The sequence below is a fragment of the Hyaena hyaena genome, unplaced genomic scaffold (assembly GCF_003009895.1).
Source record: "Hyaena hyaena isolate Hyena2069 unplaced genomic scaffold, ASM300989v1 scaffold_43, whole genome shotgun sequence".
Classification (NCBI taxonomy): domain Eukaryota; kingdom Metazoa; phylum Chordata; class Mammalia; order Carnivora; family Hyaenidae; genus Hyaena; species Hyaena hyaena.
In genome coordinates, this window is record NW_024080675.1 from 4936098 (window position 1) to 4955638 (window position 19541).

The window sequence follows — 19541 nt, forward strand, 5'->3', positions numbered from 1 at the left end:
GTCCAGTTTTGGCATCAGGATAATGCTGTCCTCATGAAATGAGTTGAGAAGTATTCTTTTCTCTTATATGTCTTTAAAAGCATTTTTTTATTATTGTTTTTACTTTTAAGAAAGAAAGCATGTAGGAGGAGCAGAGAGAGAGGGACAGAGAAGGACAGAGAAGGAGATAGAGGGCAAGAGAGAGAATCCCAAGGGGGCTCCTTACTGTCAGCTCAGAGCCTGACATGGGGTTCAAACTCAGGAACCATGAAATCATGACCTGAGTTGAAACCAAGAGTCAGATGCTTAACCGACTGAGCCACCCTCTTCTCTTATGTCTTGAAGAGCTTACATGAAGGTACTATTATTTATTCCTGAAATGTTTGTTAGAATTCCCGAGGGAGGCTATGTGGGCCTGCAGTTCTCACTTTGGGAAGGTTTTTGTTTTGTTTTGTTTTGTTGTTTTTTAATGTTTACTATTTTTGAAAGAGAGATAGAAAAGAGAGAGAAAGAGAGAGAGGGCAGAGCAAATGTGAGGGAGGGGCAGAGAGAGAGGGAGACACAGAATGTGAAGCAGGCTCCAGGCTCTGAGCTGTCAGCACAGAGCCCGATGCAGGGCTCAAACTCACAAACTGGGAGATCATGACCTGAGCCAAAGTCTGACACTCAACTGTCTGAGCTACCCAGGCGTTCCTGTGGGGAGGTTTTTAACTACAGGTTCTATTTCTTTAATAGATATAAAACTACTCAGGGGTACCTAGCTGGCTTTGTGGGTATAGCATACACCTCTTGATATCAGGGTTGTGAGTTCAAGCCCCATAATAGGCACAGAGCTTACTTTAAAAAGGAGGAGGAGGAGGAAGAGGGAGAGGTGGAGAAGGAGGTTATGTATATCTTTGAATAAGTTTTGGTTGGTATTTTGTGTCTTTGAAGGAATTTGTCAATTTCATGTATGCGTTGCCAAATTTATAGATGCAATTTGTTTTCATAATATTCCCCTCTCTCCCCATAAACATAGGTAGGATATTTGGTGTTGTCCTCTTTTTCATTTTTGAAATTAATAGTATCTTTTTTTTCTTTCAGTCTGGCTGTAACTTTATCTATTTATCAATTTATTGATTTTCTCCACGAACCAGGTACTGGTTTCATTAATTTTCTCTTTTCCATTTCATTGATGTATTTCTAAAGATATTATCTCCTTCCGTCTCTTTGTTTAGAGTTTAATTTGCTCTTTTTTAGAAGCACGGATTAAGGCTTTTTTTTTTTTCTAACATTAACAATTTCATGTTATACATTTTCCTCTAAGCAATGTTTTTGATGTGTCAGATTTTGATAGTTTGCTATGCTGTGTTTTCCTTTTTATTCAATTCAAAACACTTTCTAAATTGTCTTAGGATTTTTTCTTTGATTCATGGGTTGGTTAGAGGTATCTTGCATAATTTTCAAATATTTGAAGATTTTCTAGGTGATTAACCTGTTTTGATTTCTATATTCATTCCACTGTCATCAGGTAATGCACTCTGAATAATTTCAATTTTTTGAAATTTGTTAAAAGTTATCTTGCTCATTGTAGACCATGTTCCATGTGCACTTGCAATTATTCAGTGGTCCCTTTCTTCCAAGAGTCAAATCCCCTCTAGTGACCCCCTGCTTTTGCTCACTCTCCAGAGTCTTCATCATTGTTTGTTAAATATGTTTTGTTCAGAGCTTATCAATCTTGGCTGTGAGAGGCTTAGTCTTTTACAATTTAGTGTCTCGCCAGGACTCTCAGACATCTTGTAATACAAGAAAAGATTTCTTATTCTTAAGACAGTATACGTTGAATTTTTGAGTTCTTTCAAGCAAAAATTCCCAACTCATGCATATATGCAGCAGTTCACAATGTGTGAACTAGACTTCTGAGGACACATGGGATGGGGAGTGGGGAGCTCTGTAAGTAAACCTGATTCGACTTTACTTGTGTGAATTTCCACTGGAAGTCAATTTTACAGGAGGAGGAAGCCCATATGACTGTTTTGTTTACTTACAGATAAAACTATTTACAAACTGTTTCCAAACTTATAATGAACAAATGAAGAAGGGAATAAATGGAAATATCATTACCTTTACACTGAGGAGGGTCACTGCTCCACCTGTTATTCCCAATACAAATAAGTTTGCTGTCTCCAACAAGTGAAAATTCATCTGATCCTTCTGAAGGATTACAAGTGAAAGTTATTAATTCATTATATTCAAATATAGTTCTGTGGCTGTTGCTGTATTTTCCATTTCTTATTGCTGCAGGTGGTTGGCAGTAAATCTCTTAAAAAGGAAATAAAAAGAGGAAATAAAGGGCAAAAGGAAAAGTGTTAAGATAGCATTATAAATTCCTATGAACTGCCTTCAGCAAATTCATGAACATGATTTCTACAAGCTGTCTATTTAGGTTTCTATGAGAAAATGTGTTATATTCAAGTTCAAGCCATCTGCAAATGAGCTTTCAGAACAAAACTCGTTTTCTTGAATACCTCTATGAAAAACCTGTTCTTACTTTATAAGGTCATGCTAAGTTTTGTTCTAGTCTCATTACTGAAAATGTAATGAGAAAAAATGCTTGTGATTAAAAATAAAATTCACTGTTATTTGAGAAATTCTTTATAATATTTAAATATATCTTTGCTAAATGGGTGTTCACAATAATACCAAGACATTGTCGTTCTTTACATCCTTATGAATGTACTGTGAAATTTTCTAAGTTATAGATTGTGAGCTTTCACAACAGACTGAATCCAGATGTCCTTCTTTAAGCCAGATATTAAAAAGATTTTCAAAAAATGTAAAAAAAAGTCATTATTTTCACCATTTGTTTTGGAAAATTATGTCTCATGAAAATGTACATACATTAATACGTATCGAGCTTACTGTTCTTAAACAGGAGTGAATATATAATTATTTTCCAAACTTCTTAGTTTTTATTCCAATATAATGAATATCAATAATACATCCCGCATAGAAGAAAAGCTCTTTAGGATCTTTGACAATTTAAAAGTTTAAAGGGGATATGAGGGGTAAAAAAAAAAGCCGAGTCTTGCTGGTATAAATTCTAAATCGAAAATTTACTTACTTTTACATTCTGGGGGTTTGTCACTCCAATGCACTTCATTTCCACGAAGTTTACAAACTATAACTTGGTGTCCAAGTAAGTAGTAACTAAATAGGGGGAAAAACACTTGCTGTTTTCTCTATTAGTTAACAAGGTGTACATAATAATAAATTTTAATACTTTCACTTTTCTACACTACAGTAGTTTGAAGGAGAAGTTTCTTAAACAAAATACACGGTGAAAAGTGCTAACCATATCTGCACTTAATTAAACACAGCTTCGACATGTGAATACGCACTGACCAAAAGCAAAAAGGTCTTGAAATAAATCTGTCATGCCTGTCAGTCTGGTCTCTTTGCTATCTCCAGCAATCACATTACACATTCATTTCTATGCCTATGCTCACTCCATTCTTCTCAATAAAAACAACTGAGTGGAGAGTTGAGGCCCCAGTGCTTGCCTGCCTGGATCTGAGTCCCAGCTCCATGAAATACTTTCTATTTCAGCTCAGGCAAGTCCCTTAATGTTTCTCTTGTTCGGCTTCCTCATCTATGAAAAGGGAATAATAGTACATGTTTCATGGGATTGTTAGCATGAGTTAGCATGCTGGTACAGAATGAGTGCTAGGTAGTTTTTAGCTCTTACTAATATTTTTAGAAGAATATTTTTCTGGGAGTAGTTCAGGAATACTACATAATGAAATTTTCTCTCATGATTTAAATTCACAGTACTCTCTTCTACTGGACTTTATTGTAGTAACCATGAATAATTCTATTTATTTGCTACTTCTCATTAATTATTTTGCTTTGACACCTCTCTGTGTACATTGGGTTTCTCAACAAGCCTACAACTTCTTTGAGAAAAGAATATGTCTTAAACTTTTGGTATCCCTCAAGCTGCCTAGCAGGCTCTCTCTATATAAGTACTTGATTGGATATTCCAGTATGTTTACTTGATCAAGTTAAAAAAATAGTCAGTGAAAATGTCTATACATGGATGCAGTTGCCTTTTCTCCCTACTTTAGTATTTGGGGGAGGATTCCAGGAAAACGGCAGAGTGGGAAGTGCTAAGAACCCATCTCCCCAACCATATAACAACTTCAATGGCAGAATCTGTCATGTGTAACTACTTTGGAACTCTGGAGTCTGTTGGTGGCTTGCAACTTTCCAGAAAAGACTTGGACAGGTAAACTGCACTCATTGCAGTCAATTTCATCTTAGCACAGTGTCAAGTACCCATCTCCTGCCCCCAGCAGGCAGCTGTGCATGTGTTCTTAGAGCAGCTTAGAAGCAGTTTGGTGGATCAGGCGTGGACAAAAAGGGCCCTGTCCTCCAAATAGCAGGGATCTGTGCTCTTATCACTGAATTCTGCTTATGATCCCAGAGAAGTAGTCAATGAGGTTGGCAGCCACCGCTGTCACACCTACCCCTAACTCTTTTAAGCCCCTTCCTAATTGGCTGAAATGACTTACAGGGGATTTAAAAATCCAGGGTTCTTTGATTCCCGTTGCATTTTCACTTTTCCCCTCTTAGGAGCCAGACATTAAAGATTATTCAGAAACATCTTAATATGTGAATAAAGTTAAAAAGTGAGTGTGCACGGCCAAGGAAAGGCTCAAAAAAGTCTGAGAAGACCTTCAGTTTAAATATCAGGCTAGACTTCAACAGAGATATCCTACAACATTCAAAAACAAAACAAAACATGAACAATAACATAAAGCAGCTGGCCATAGGGAAAGGAAAGGATCTGATTTCCAGAGTTTCAACATTATTAGATTCAAGTGTCCAGTATTCTACAAAAAAATCACAATATATACAAAGAAACAGGAGAGTTTGGCCCATAGAAAAGAAAAAAAATCAATGAAAACTGTCCCCAAAAAAGACCTTATGGCACTTTTACTAGACAGAGACTTCAAAATAACTATTCAACATGCTCAAATAACTAAAGAAAGAACTGGAGAAAGTCAAGGAAATGATGCATGATCAAAATGGAAATGTCAATGGGGTGACAGAAACCCTAAAAAGAAACCAAAAAGAAGTTCTAGAACATAAAAGTAAAATAACTGGAATATAAAAACTTCACTAGAGGAATTGAATGCAGATTTGAGCAGGAGAAGAAATCATTGCACATGAAGACAGAGCAATGGAAATTACTGAGTCTGAGGAAAAGAAAGAAAAAAGAGTGAAGAAAAGTAAGCAGAACATATGGGACCTATGGGACACCATTAAGTGGACCAATATACACATTGTGGGAATCCCAGAAAGAGATGAGAGATAGACAGGGGCAGAGAGAATATATGAAGAAATTATGGCTTACAACTTCCCAAACTTAATGAAAGACATGAATATATTAGGGGTGCCTGGGTGACTGAGTCAGTTAAGCATCCAACTCTTGATTTGGGCTCAGATCATGATCTCGTGGTTCATGGGATGGAGCCCCCATGTCAGGCTCTGGGCTGACAGCATGAAGTCTGCATGGTATTCTTTTTCTTTCTGCCCCTCCCTCACTCTAGCACACATGTGCTCTCTCTCTCTCTCTCTCTCTCTCTCTCCGTCTCTCTCTCTCAAAATAAGTAAACTTAAAAAAAAGACATAAATATAAACATACAAGAAGCTCAACAACCTCCAGGTACAGTGCACTCAAAGAGTAACTAAGACACAAAATAGTCAAACTTTCAAAAGACAAAGACAAAGAGAGAATCTCAAAAGCAGGAAGACAGAAGTGAGTCATCAATAAGAGATCCTCAATAAGAGTATCAGCAGATTTCTTATCAGAAGCTTTGGTGGCCAGAAGACAGTGGGACAATATACTCAAAAAGTACTAGAAGAAAAAAAACCCTGTCAACCAATAATCCTCTATCCAGCAAAACTGTCTTTCGAAAGTGAAGGGGAAACTAAGACTTGATAGATACACAAACTCCGAGGGATTCATGGCTACTAGACATTCCCTGCAAGAAATAAGAAATGCTCAAGGGAGTCCTCCAAGATGAAGTGAAAGGATACTAGAAAGTATCTTTGAGCCATATGGATAGATAAATATCTCACAAAAGGTAAACACATGGGAAATTATTACAGCTTGTATTAATATAACAATGGCTTATAATTGCAATTTTTATTTTCATTATACCTTAAGAGCCTAATACATTTAAAGAAAAAAAAAAGAAACAATGAGTGAAACCATAGTATTACTGTAACTTTGTTTTTAACTCCAAATCTTGTTTTCTACATAATTGAAAGGACTATTTTAAAAGAAGTATAAGTTTATGTTATGGGACACACAATGTATAAAGATGTACTTTTGTGTAAAGATCAAATGGGGTGGGGATGGAGTGATAAGAGATAAGAGTTTTTGTATCTTATGAAATTAAATGGGTACAAATTCAAATTAGAATGTTTTAACTTTAGGATGTTAAATGTAATCCCCATGGTAACCACAAAGAAACGGCCATAGAATATGAGAAATGAGAAAGGAATTAGAACATTTTACTACAAAAAGTCAAACAGACAGAAAAGAAGACAGTAATGCAAGAAATGAGGGCCAAAACAGCTATAAAACATACAGAAAACAAATAGCACAATGACAGAAGTAATTCCCCTCATCAGTAATTACTTCAAATTTAAGTGGATCAAAACTCTTTAATCAAAAGACAGAGATTGGTAGAATAGATACAAGCACATGATCGCACTATATGCTATGTATAAGACACTCATTAGAGATCTAAAGATGAGAAAACGTTGAAAAAGTAAATGGACTAAAAAAGGTATTTCAGCAAATAGTAACCAAAAGAGAGTAGTGTTGGCTATACTCATATAACACCAAGTAGACTTTAAATTTAAAAAGATTATGAGAGACAAACGATATTATATGTTAATAGTTAAGAAAGGCTCATACAGCAAGAATATGTCACAGTTGTAAGCATTTATGCCACCTGATGACAGACCATCAAAACATATGAAGCAAAACCTGACAGAATTGAACAAAGAAATATACATTCCTACGAAATAGGCATTTCTACAGTAGTTGGAGGCCTCACTACCCAGTTCACAATAATGGATAGAACAAGCAGACAATGTAAGTAAAGAAAGAAATAGAGGACTTCAAGAATGCAACATTTCTGTAAATCCTCCTTCAAACCTGAGAGTTGGCATTTTAAATAGGGTATACTTCGTCAAGAATAAAGTCACCATGATTACTACAGTTTGATGCTTACAATAAACTTATTAGATATAGTATTAGACAATTTTGTTTTCCTTCAATATAAATTCCTTTGAATTAATTATGCATCGTTTCAGTCTCCATAAAAGGCCCAAGAGTTGTTTGGCGATAAGTGCATGTTGTCACATACAAAGCAAATATAATCAACTTTATGGGAATGCTTGAGAAGTGAAACAAAAATAGAATTAGTAACATTTACCTTATTTTCTCTAAGGAGCAACTTACCCCTCATCACAATAAAAGTGAGCTTCATGATCAAATGAGAAGGTTACATTTGGGGCGACAACTTCGCCATTTTCGAGTGTTAGCTTCTGACATGATTTTTCTAAAATAAAATTTAAAAAATTTTTCTAGTACCAGTTTCAAAGCAGATTTAAATCAAGGTCAATATTCAGCACTGCTCTCTGCAACTAATGCAATATTATTTTCTATAATGAACTGTTATGCAAACTTAAAATTCACATTTAACCAGGTGAACAGCTATTGCCAAGAAAAAGATCTCCTGGAGATTTCTCAAATTCTAGAAAAATAATTACTATCTGAAACTAATTTTTCACATGAGAAAAATTCCTGTAGTGGAAAATAGACCCTAATATTTGTAAAAATCTCTAGAGAAAACAATATATACATACTGTTCTGTTTACTTACTCATACAAGCTTCTTGGAGAGGATACCATGAGTGATTTTGCTCACAGTAAGCCATGACGGGAAATACAGTGAAGTACCCTTGATGACACTCATAATATATTCTCTCCCCAACTTCATAATACTTTTTAGGGGTACCCTTGAGCTTCATAGTTTCGAATTTTGGTGGGTCACCACAGGCATCTAGGGATAAGAAAATGAGAATGTGAAAATGAAGTATTTATCTCTTTCACCAGCCAAGGCTGTGGTCTGGCAGCAGATAGGTAATAGAATAAAAGAAGGAAAGATCCTTACAAGATTTTAATGATTCTACCATGCTTTTACCCAGGTAGTAGGAATATGTAAGACGTGCCTTGCTTGCATTAAATTACAATCTATTAGCATTTGATTTGACGGAGAATAAGCTGAATTTACATTCAACAATAAACTGAAGAGACAAAATAAATGTTCATGGTCTTAAAATATATATAGATAGGCAACCTTCCCCACTTGTATCTAAATTCATTTCAAAACTCACCTCTCTTCTAAGAAGCTTTCTATTGTATATAGCACTCTGCTCTGATTACTTTTTCACAATCTGAAACAAACTAATGATAACCTGTTATTTCAGGTTCAGTCTCTCTCAGAAGGCAAGTTTCTAGAGGTCAGGAAACATGTCTTCTCTTCCTACTATACTCTGTACACAGTGGATGCTTAATAAATGCTATAGTAACAGTGATTATTAAATAAGCATTACGTGGGGCACCTGGGTGGCTCAGCCGGATAAGCGTCCGACTTTGGCTCAGGTCATGATCTCACTGTTTGTGGGTTCGAGCTCCAAGCTCAGAGCCTGGAGTCCGCTTCAGATCCTGTCTCCCTCTCTCTCTGTCCCTGCCCCACTCATGCTCTGTCTCTGTCTCTCTCTCTTTGTCAAAAATAAATAAACATTAAAAATTTTTTTAAAAATTGAAAAAATAAATAAGCATTATGTATTTCATAGATCAAAATAAATACACACTAAAGTCTTTCAAAATATAAGGCTTCATTTCATGTTTCATGTTAGTGAACTGAGCTTCTCATAAGTGAAAAGCTGTCATTTAAATACCAAATTTACAGCTCTGAATAGCCCTACCTGAAAAAAAAAAGGTTGCTTTTTCAGGCATGATGTTAAATAAAAGTTCATCTTCCTGCACTGATCAACGGATCACTCATTCCTTCAGAAGCTCCCTGAGGTAGCTCTCTGAGCTGTTTACCCAATATCCACCTACAGAAAAGCTATGATATTGCTATGCTTTTAGAATTTGGGGGGAGTTAAGGGGAGTTTTTTTCCCCCTTAGAATAGTGTTATTTCTACTTCAGCAATTCCTCTTCCTTGAAACCTCATTCCTTGGAAATTCTCATTCCTTGAAAACTAAACAGATCTGTCAGAACAATTATGTAAAATAATATGATGGGACATATCCAGTAAAGTGCTTATGAGCTAAAAGGACCCAGAGATCTCTCCTATAAGGGTGATGACCTAAGAAAAAGCAGATAGATCTACTTTGATCTCTGAGGAATCTTTTCTTTCTTACTCCCTGGATCTCAGTCTTACCTCAGATTGAGAGACTGGTCAAGAGAACTCTACTCAAGTGAAATATTACTCTCCTTTCACACTGTATCCTCAATTCTAAAATTGCATCTATAAACACTGTCCAACATTTCCTGTACATCATATCCTCAAATCCACCTACTGGCAATATGTTTTCCACATTTCCACTATGCTGGCCAAGATATGTGAATGTTCCTCAATCAGCTGCCCAAATCAGAACAAAAGCAAAAAGCATACAAAAAGCCAGAGTAATTAAAAGCATTGTTTAAAAAAAAAGAGGATTAATATAGAGTTGTATTAATGACATTACATTTACTGAATACCCTGAGTCATTTTACAATAGGACAAAAAAGAAAAGCTAAAAATGCTAACTTATTCCATTGTAGATACAAATATATAATGTCATTAGAAATTCTGGAACCATCAAGAAAAAGATTAAGTAACAGTATGCCCCTGCTTGAATGATACAAGTATTCCTGTTTTATGCATTCAATTTCAGTAACTTTCTTGGAAGCAGATTAAGAAAATAGAATTCCAAATATGACTTTCATATACAGTGATCTGTATGGAAAAAGAAATATCAATTGGATAGTTTTAACTTATTCAACTAATTTGAAGTATTTCTTCCTTCGAACATGCATCATAAAAGACATGCTTTCAACAATATGCAGAGTTTATAATTTGGTTTGGCAACCATCTGATTATAAGCTTTATACCCTATAATAATTGAGACCAATCTTTTTTTTTTAAAGAGACTTTCTTCTTTTTTTTAATGTTTTATTTATTACAGAGAGAGAGAGAGACAGTGTGATCAGGGGACAGTCAGAGAAAGAGGGAGATACAGAATCTGAAGCAGGCTCCAGGCTCTGAGATAGCTGTCAGCACAGAGCCGGACACAGGGCTCGAACCCACAAACCGTGAGATCATGACCTGAGCCGAAGTCGGACGCTTAACCAACTGAGCTACCCAGGCACCCTGAGACCAATCTTATACTTTCTTTATAATCAAACTTCTTCTACTGCTCAGAATGTTTTTCCTGTGGGGATTTTGAAACAAACTATTCCCAGCTCCAGAAAAAGAGTATCTTGGCTTAGTTGGTTCTAGACAGTTTACAACATAATCACTATTACCCGGCAATGCTATACTTTAACAATAGATGCCATTTTATAATACCACAGGCAGCACGCAGAAAATTCCCCAATATTCCAAGGGAGTTTCAGGAGCATGAAATACTGCTCTACTATCGATCAAGACAACTGTTCACCTCTACACTTGGAAAAATTGTGCAAGCACTCCCTAGCCTTTCAGAAATTAAAGTAACTCCCAGACAGTGGCACACACCCACAGCTCTGCCCAAAATGCTACCTTCAGAAAATCATCATCTCCCACCAAGACTGTAATCTCAATGAAGCCTGACCTACCCACTATGTATCTTGTGTCTACACAAGTTTTTTAGTTTTGTTTGTTTCCTTAAAACATAGACTCTGGCATCTACACCCGTCAAGTGTATTCTCACTTCCTATTCACTTCTGAGTCTACAAAAAAAATCACTTAAATTACTTTGAAAGTCATTGTGACTCTCTTCTTCGTAAATCCACGTTAACAGTTTCTTGCTCAGTGATGTTAGTTACCCTGTGTATAACATCTGTAGCCATTGATCACTCGTAGCTCTCTCCTGCCCGAAATGATCTCTCCTTGGTTTCCAAGATAGCACACCATCCTGGTTTTCAGCTTGTCCTCTGGCTACCCTTCCTTCTTTGCCTAATTGGATAATGTGATGTTCCTAATCGGTGACTGTAGGAACTCTTGCTACTTCATTCTGCAGATCCCTCTGGGGGTGAATGTGCACACTCCCATGACTTCATTGCCACTGAGAAGACCTGCCTTCAAAATCCTGGTCTCCAGCCTCGAACTCTAAGCTGGGGCGCCTACTGTATATACTCAATTGCCTCCCTGAAACTATACCCCATAGGTGCTAATGAAGTTGAAACTAGCAGAAAACTGAAACCCTTTTTTTCCAGAGAACTGCCTCCCTAATCAGTTACTGTTTCTTTTTAACCCTACTAAAAAACTATGAGCTTTTTCTGCAGAAGCTAGATTCAAGGTCAAATGGATGACCAAGCAAGACCATACATTCCTTACCAGGGATAAGGAGTGACCTAATCCAGGTTAGACTGGCTCTCAGAACAGACTTTGTCCCTTTTCCTTCTCCTGAGAGAAGTGCATGAGGACAGGGGCTAAATTTTGCCTCCTTCTGATGCTAAGTATCCACCCCGAAGGGAACAAGGGAACGTGGGATGTATGCACATGGTCACTTAATGCACACGCTCCCATTCTCCTCATGATTAGTTGTGAATTTCCCCACTGTTTTAATCAATATGATAAATATGTATTTATCAATATAATCAATAACCCCATGATTATAAAAACACTTGTTCTCGCCTCCTTCAGAGAGGGGGATTTGAGGCTTGTTCTCCCATTTCCTCCTTTGGTTGCCTCTCAAATAAATTTTCCTTGCTGCAAAGCTGACGTCTTTGTGATTGCCTTTGCTGTGCATTGGGCAGACGAACTTGCTTTGGTTCTATCCCCACAGGCAGCACTTGGAAAGTGTCACGCTATCTCAAATAACATTATGAAGCCAGAGTGTGGCCTCTTGATTCTTCACACTCACGTATGCCCAGCAAACATGATAGACAGTCTTCGCCAACTGAAATGCCTCTTCCGTGTCTCTAATTCTGCCTTTCCTTTGAATTCAAATCACCACCATTTCTTATCTACATTGCTGCTAGCATTTCTGAATAGGCCTCCTTACCTATCTCACCACCTTTCATTCATTTCGTGTCTCACATTGCTGCCAGAGTCATGTTGATATGATACAGTGACCAGAGCTCTTCAAAGTCTGATACCTTTCAATGACTTCCCAATGCCCTCATGACAATGTCTAAGCCTCCTTATCATGGCCAACAGATTTGTCAAGCGTGTCTTTAGCAGGACTCTGCCCATTCTTGCATATGATTCTCAAGCCCTATCAATTGCTTGCAGTGTCCATTAAATTCCAGACCTCCATGCATCATTTAACTTTTTGACCAGAGACTCCACATCTCTGCTGCCCACTCATCCTTCAGCTTCAGCTGAGATGCCCCTTCTTATGGCTCTTGACATCTCTCAGCACAAAACTGGATACCTAATCATGATGTCCCATATGCTTCTTCCAGGGAATACTTCAAAGTGTTAGTCTTATTGCTTATACTCCCAATGAGGCAGTCATCTTCTGAGGACCACGCATGTGTGATTCGTCACTGCACTTCTAACACCTAGTGCCAGAGCTGAACAAGCGCCGTTAACAGTTCCATAGATTCCCAGATAAAAACTCAAATTCTTTTCTGCTCAGCTAACTTCTTCCAGAGATAGCGGCCAATTAACATTTCTTTCCCTGCTGTTTTATGCTTGTTTTCAACCTTTTTCGTTTGGCTGAATGACAACTATTTCTCTTTATCAGAGTATATAATTTCATTCATGTCAAACTATGATTGCTTTCTTGTTTTATTATGATCCCTTTCTCCATTACTGCTATCATTAGAAGAGGTATTTTGAGGGGCGCCTGGGTGGCTTAGTCGGTTAAGCGTCCGACTCTCGCTTGGGTCATGATCTCGCGGTTCATGGGTTCGAGCCCCACGAACTCTGTGGGGCTCTGTGCTGACTGCCAGCTCAAAGCCTGGAGCCAATTTCAGAGTCTATGTCTCCCTCTCTCTCTGACCCTCCCCTGCTCACGCTGTCTCTCTCTCTCTCCTCGAAATAAATTAAAAAAATATATTAAAAAAAAAAAAAGAAGAGGTATTTTGACATTGCAGAAGGTGAGCTCCAAACACTGGGGATTTTCTTTATTCCCAAAGTACAGTAATGAAAGATTCCATATCTTGTTTCTTAAAACAATGGTCGTGACATTAATAATGTTAGAAATTGCAAACATTCAACACTACTTGTGCCTACCATTATTTTAAGAGCATTTTAACTAACAATCTTCATACCCATCTAATGAGGTGGGCTCTATCTACTCTCCACCCCTCCCCTGTAAGATGAGCAAACTAGGTGCAGGAGATTAAATAACTTATCCAAGAAAATATTCCAGCAGCAGGCAGCCTGGTTCTGCTACCGACACTGCTTCCCACCACACTCATCTGAAACCCTCCCACGCTTACACCAGCACACTCTACAATACGGTCCTCAAGAAATGATCTTCTACTGAGTCTAGAGAAATTAGTAAACTTGGTTTAGATTTGCAATGTGCCAAGTCAAACAAAAGGACTCAAGGAACCGTCAAAGGACAGATACTAAATCCTATCTGATTTTTAATGATGGTGACTGGTCATTCCTGACTATCACATTGCTTTTTACAGCGATGTGCTCTGTGATCTAGTCCTCTGCCTCTCTCTCGCCTCTGAGTGCTCCTGCTGCCGCACCGGGTGGCTCCACAGTCCGTGAATGCCCTAAGCCATGTCACATCTCTAAGCCTCTGATCACACTGTTCCTTCTGCTCTGAACCCCTTTCCTACCTGCTCAGCTGCAAGCCCTGCTCAACTCTTGTCTTCTTACACTCAGTCCGCTCAACTGTTTCTCCAGCAAGCATCTTCCGCTTCCCCCAGGGGGCAGGGCCCTGGCCCCTTCCCTGGGACTGTCCTCTGCATGGACCTCTCAAGTCACTATCACATGTTTTTGGGTTTAATAGTTCCCAAGGCTACTCCATTCATCCCCCATGGCTGACTCCATTCATCCATGCAGCCATAACACCAAGCACACTGTGCCCCTCAGAGTGTGAACTAAAACAATACGGCACTCAAGGGACCACTGCTGCCAAACACAGCACCGGGGGGAAGACCATGCTCTCAGGCATCTGATATTGAAACTCATCATCTTTAAGCTTCAAGCACTGGAAAAAGATCTGGCCACATCATTTCTTCTGTCACCTGTCTCCCAGTGTCCTTTCTGTACCCTAGCAACTGACCAGATAAGGACTGTTCTCTGGGTTTTTTAATATGTAGAGTAAGGAAACTAAGAAACTACCATGTAAGCACATATGGAACTTGGCTTCTACAGTAAGAGGGAAATAAAAGACCTAACAACACCCCCCACAACAGGACACAGTGGGTTTTATCCAAAAAAAAAGCAGACCTCTTGGGGAAGAATGAGTCTGGTCCCGACCCTGGAAAACGTTCCCTTCTGCCATCTCCTGCAGCTGGCAACTGACCACCTCTGAGGTGACAGGCCTCTGGGCACAACGCTATCTGCCTACAAACCTCCTGAGAGCATGAGATGTTTCAAAACTGAACTGTGTACTCACGTCCTGTGTTTCCCTCCCAACATAATGACGTCTCATTTGCCCTTTCCCTAATTTCATCCGTCCTGATTTTACCTTTGAATCTTAAACTTGGCCTTGATTTTCTTTTTCTCCATTTCTAAGTTTTATTTCTTTCCATGTTGCACCCTGTTCATTTCATGTCTCTTTTCTCTCCTCCAAATAACATTCACAGTTTCCTTCCACATTTAGCTCTAAGGCTAATCTAAACTTGATGCTTTAAAATTTTTTTTTTGTTTTCTTATTACCACCACTGGCTCCTCTCCGCTCTACTCCCCACACACAGAAATGAACTGTTCGATGACCAGCAGCCAGCAAGACTATTGGGAGCCCTGCAGACTCTCCATAAACAGTAGGAGACACAGCCCCTCTGACAGCTGCCCCTGCCTTAGCTCAGGCGCCTCACACAGGCCATCCTAAGCATGATTCTTTAAAGAACCTTCCTCCTGTACCGTCAGCCTCGCCTGAATATTTTATTTAGTTTTCTGGTACTTAATGGTTAAACAAGAGTGTTGATACTGAGGCAAAAAATGGGCATCTGGAACCACAAGTGTGACAAGACAGAGGAGCTCTTTGCAGTGTAGCGGGGAGAGCAGAAAACAGTTTTGCAAGAGTGACTTCCGGTCAGGGGCGATTTGAGGTGGAGTGTGTGGGTCAACCTGAGACAGGGTGGTGAGAGGGGCCTTCTGAGGGGGTAACATCTCAACTGAGTGTGAAGGACAAGAAGGAGCCGCACATACAAGGGGCTGGGAGACGATGCTCCAAGTCTAAGGGAACAGCAAGGGCAGAAGCGCCCCAGTGGCAGAGTTAGCCTGTTTCACGAGAAAAATGTCCCCTGCCTCCTGTTGTTAAATGCTGTCAGAGAACCAAGCTCCTTTCCTCCAGGGCACCTCTCCGGGGTTAGAACCTATTTATTAAGTAGCGTGCTTGCTGTCTGCCGCTCCCAAGACATTTTAGCAACTATTTCTTGACTGCTGCTGTGTGCATGGCACTGGGGTTCTCACGGGGAGTAAAACAGTCACTGCTTATGCTGGTGTGAGTGCAAACTGATCAACAGTGAAAGAAGGGTCAGGAGGTTAGGAAAGTAAAGGTCGGGGCCCTGGGCCTTTGGGCCCGTTCCTGGACCCGCTCCAGCTCGCAGCCAGAGCGCACGTCTCCAGGCTCTTACCAGAATTTAGAGTGAGCAGGAGCACTGGGGCTACCAAAAGAATCCCGACCAAGCGCCAAGAAAAGCGCCTCTCGGGGAGGCAGGGACGGCGAGGGCGCCTTGCGCAGGACGCCATCATCCTCCTGGAGAGCTGTGGGACCCTGAGAGAAGGCAGAGGAGAGACCTCCTGGAGTCCGGCACCAGACGCAACAATCCCCCAAGTACCCAGGAGTCAGGCGCCGAGGCCGGGGGCGTGGCCTGGGCGGGGCTTGGGCGGAAGTGACTGATGTCCCCGGAGTGGGCGGGGCAAGTCGGTGCTGGAGACGGGGTCTGCGTTCCAGGCCGGTTAGACTGGGGTCGCGTCGCCGGGTGGGTGGGCGGCTGGGTCCTCTACTGCAGGCGCCCCACGGCGTCCCCATCTCCGACCTACGCGAGGCCCCGGGCTGCTTGCAGATCTCGGCCTGCTCACCGCCGGATAAGGAGTGGTGGAAAGGGAAGCGGAGCTGGCGGGGTCATCTTTGTCCCTTTTCTGGAGAGGAACGCTGCTTTGAGGGAGAGGCGCGTCGCCCTGGACACACAAACCCAGGGCCCCGCCAGCGGGTCGTCGTGGGGCCAGCACCCCTCGGGGCTCCAGTTGTGTCCTGAGGCACTCGGGACTGCCCGGGCCCCCCTGGGCCCTTGTTTCAAGAGTTGGCAGAAATCGGGCATATTTAGGGACAATACTTGTGATTTCTAGGGCTCAGCATCTGCTCTTGGATCTTCACAAGGCCTGCTAGATTTCAAAATCTCAAAGGTTTGGCCACTGCACTCCCAACCCTTAAAGGAAAGGAAGGGAGATGAATTATTAAACGACACCGGGCCATTAGCAAATTGGGTCTCACCTCTCTGGGGCCCTTGCCCTTGAGCAACTAGTGTTTTACTGAAGAGGAAAAAACATGCGTGAAAAAGGTAAGGATAAATAATATTAATTGCCAGTCTCCTATAAGTATTTAAAACCGTTATTGATGGGATGCGAGGAATTGCTGAGAGGGAGAGCTTTTCTGGTGGAACAATCTCTAATTGGAAAGTCAAGTGGAAAATTTAGAATCAGCCAGATCTACTTGTAGAGTTGTGATTAAACCTGTATAACTAGTAGGAGGAAAAGTAACATGACCTCTGTTAAAAGAGTTCACAAAAGGAGGTGACGTTTTCTTCCTATTAGCTGGCATAGAAGGATAAATGTCAACCAGCGTGAGTAAAACTATCCGGAACCAACACCCTCAAACTTTTAGCTTTTAATTTAACTTGTCCATATGATAAGTTTTCAAACGGACACGACTTTTAAACCACTAGTTCCATTTAGGGTTCATGCCAAAGAAATCATCAGAGCTGTGACCAAAGATGTATAATTTTGGGGAAAAAAACTAAGTGTCTAGCAAAAGTTTAAGGCATTTAGGATAGCTGGCTTTATGGTATGAATGTCTATGCAGCAAGCAGTGTAAAAAAAAAATCCATGTGAAAAAATATGGTATCTATGTAAGTGGAAACAGCAGATTCCAGTTCAGTACGTGCCTTTTGGTATTACTTTATTAAAACAAAAGTAGTATATTGATACATGTAAAAAGAGATTAGTTGGAAATATACTGAAGTTAACTAATACTGGATAGGATATTGGATATTTCATATTGTTTGTGCTTTTCAGTTTTCTATTGTGGTCTTATATTACATTTGGAATAAGTAAAGAAAAAAATTAAATCCAACATACATTTCAATTATTGTTGTTTTCATCAAATGGTACTGAGAAAAACCTGCATCGCAAAGAGTCATGGTTTGAGAGGATGGGAAGGACATGTGAGCTCTCTGCATAGACTTCAAATTCATATTCTGGAATTACAGAATTCTCTCTATATTTTTACAATTCTGTATCTGGAATGTACTGAAGACATTCTGGGTTCAACAAACCATGGAATTTCCTCTTCCCAGACCAAAACACTATTTTCAATTCTGGGTACAGCATGTAGGCCACAAAGTTGTGGATTGCTGAATAAAATCAGCCCCTGAGCTAGTATCTTGGAGTATAAAAACCAGACACTCCACGATGACTAAACTTAATTGAAGGAGGTATAATTAAGGAGACACTGGAAACTCAAATGAGGGAATTAGCATTTCTGGTAATTCTTAGAGTTGTAAGAGTGACAGGACAGAAATGTTGGGCATTATTTCTGAAAACAGAATCTATTATAAAAACTTCCACATTTATTTCTAGGCTTGGAAGTTGCATTTTCTCATGAAAAAAATTTAAAAGATGTGGAACAGTTTATGGCTAGTGTTTGGTTTCTTAGTTTCAGATACTAGGTTAGATTCAAGAATTGGGGTTTTACTGGAACGTTCAGTCAGTCAAGCTTATATACCTGGCATTCATCCAACCACTCTTAACATAATTGAGTACTTTCATGTTGATTAATTTATTTTCACATGGCCCAATTAAGGCTCCATTTGAAAGGTTCTGAGCCCCATTGTTCTGGACAAGCTCGGTGAGACAGGGGTAAGAGTTTTCTTGCTGTAGCTCCAGCACTTAGACAGTTCCAGGTCTGTAGTGGGTGCATAATAAATACCTGTATATACTGAATGAAATAAGCTGTGTTGCTGTCACGTGCCTCAAACATGTCTGCCAATTCTCCCCCAGCATGAATTTACTAAATACTGGGAAAGTACGGAGAGATTTTGTTTTAACAATGTCAGATACTGGGAGCGAAGTGGGGTTTGCCTCTATAAGGAATGAGCTACAACGGTCTGCACAGGAAACGTCCGGTACCAGGCAGTGCAAGCTGTGTTAGGAAGTGGCGCCTCTGTTTGTACCTGGTACGACCCTTAGCCTTGAGATCCTTTTAGTGACTTAGTTCAAAAGGTGAGTGTTGACAGTGAACTTCTTGAAGCCCTGACGGTACTGGCAGTCAAGTCAAGGCTTTGAGTGAAGTAGGGGAGTAAACAGTCGTGGTTTCTGCAGCTCCCCCTGAAGCCTTTGTCCAACTGCGGCAGTGAGAAAGAGGAGAGCATGGAGACCAGGCCCGTGTGTAGCCCAGGTGTGAGTTACGTGCTAGATCTGCTTTGAGACTGTATGAATGCCAGTAGGGTGGAGGGAGATGTGTGAGGATGCCACTGAACAGAGGCCAACTTCTGGAACATACATCGTGATGGTGGATGATTCCTGGCCTCCTAAATGAGTATATTTACATCATGCTTGTGAGAGGTGGGGGTAGCAGCATGAATGGGCCTGTCGTGGTGAATCCCACACTAGGTATTTGTGAAAACCTGAAAGAGAATGGCTAAGCAGAGGATAATTCTGCCTCCTCTTTGATGTTGGCCCTGGGAGCTGTGCCACCCCTGTTTGTAGCTGGTAAGCACCTGCCAGCCAGTTGACCTTCTTATTTGGCTGTTACCAGCAAGAGCATTCCTGTGGTGAGCCACTACCTGCACAGGGACTGTGAAGCCAATCAAGTACAGAAAAGAAGGCATTGCTTAGAAGGAACACATACTCATTTTGTTTACTCTTGGCTTTTGAAGGTTTAAA

General features: G+C 40.1%; 1 protein-coding gene across 2 annotated transcripts in view; it reads right to left on the reverse strand.

The window, feature by feature from the left end:
- LOC120230513 (membrane cofactor protein-like) overlaps positions 1–16171 on the reverse strand; it is a 31213-nt gene extending 15042 nt beyond the window's left edge. For both annotated transcript variants that reach the window (XM_039230115.1, XM_039230114.1), the window contains exons 1-5: positions 16013–16171; positions 7925–8104; positions 7502–7601; positions 3083–3168; positions 2083–2280 (exon numbers count right to left, since the gene is read on the reverse strand). In XM_039230115.1, coding sequence (XP_039086046.1) covers positions 2083–2280; positions 3083–3168; positions 7502–7601; positions 7925–8104; positions 16013–16130 — 682 coding nt within the window. In that variant the 5' untranslated portion in view covers positions 16131–16171. The remainder of the gene's footprint in view (positions 1–2082; positions 2281–3082; positions 3169–7501; positions 7602–7924; positions 8105–16012) is intronic.
- Positions 16172–19541: the final 3370 nt, after the last annotated feature.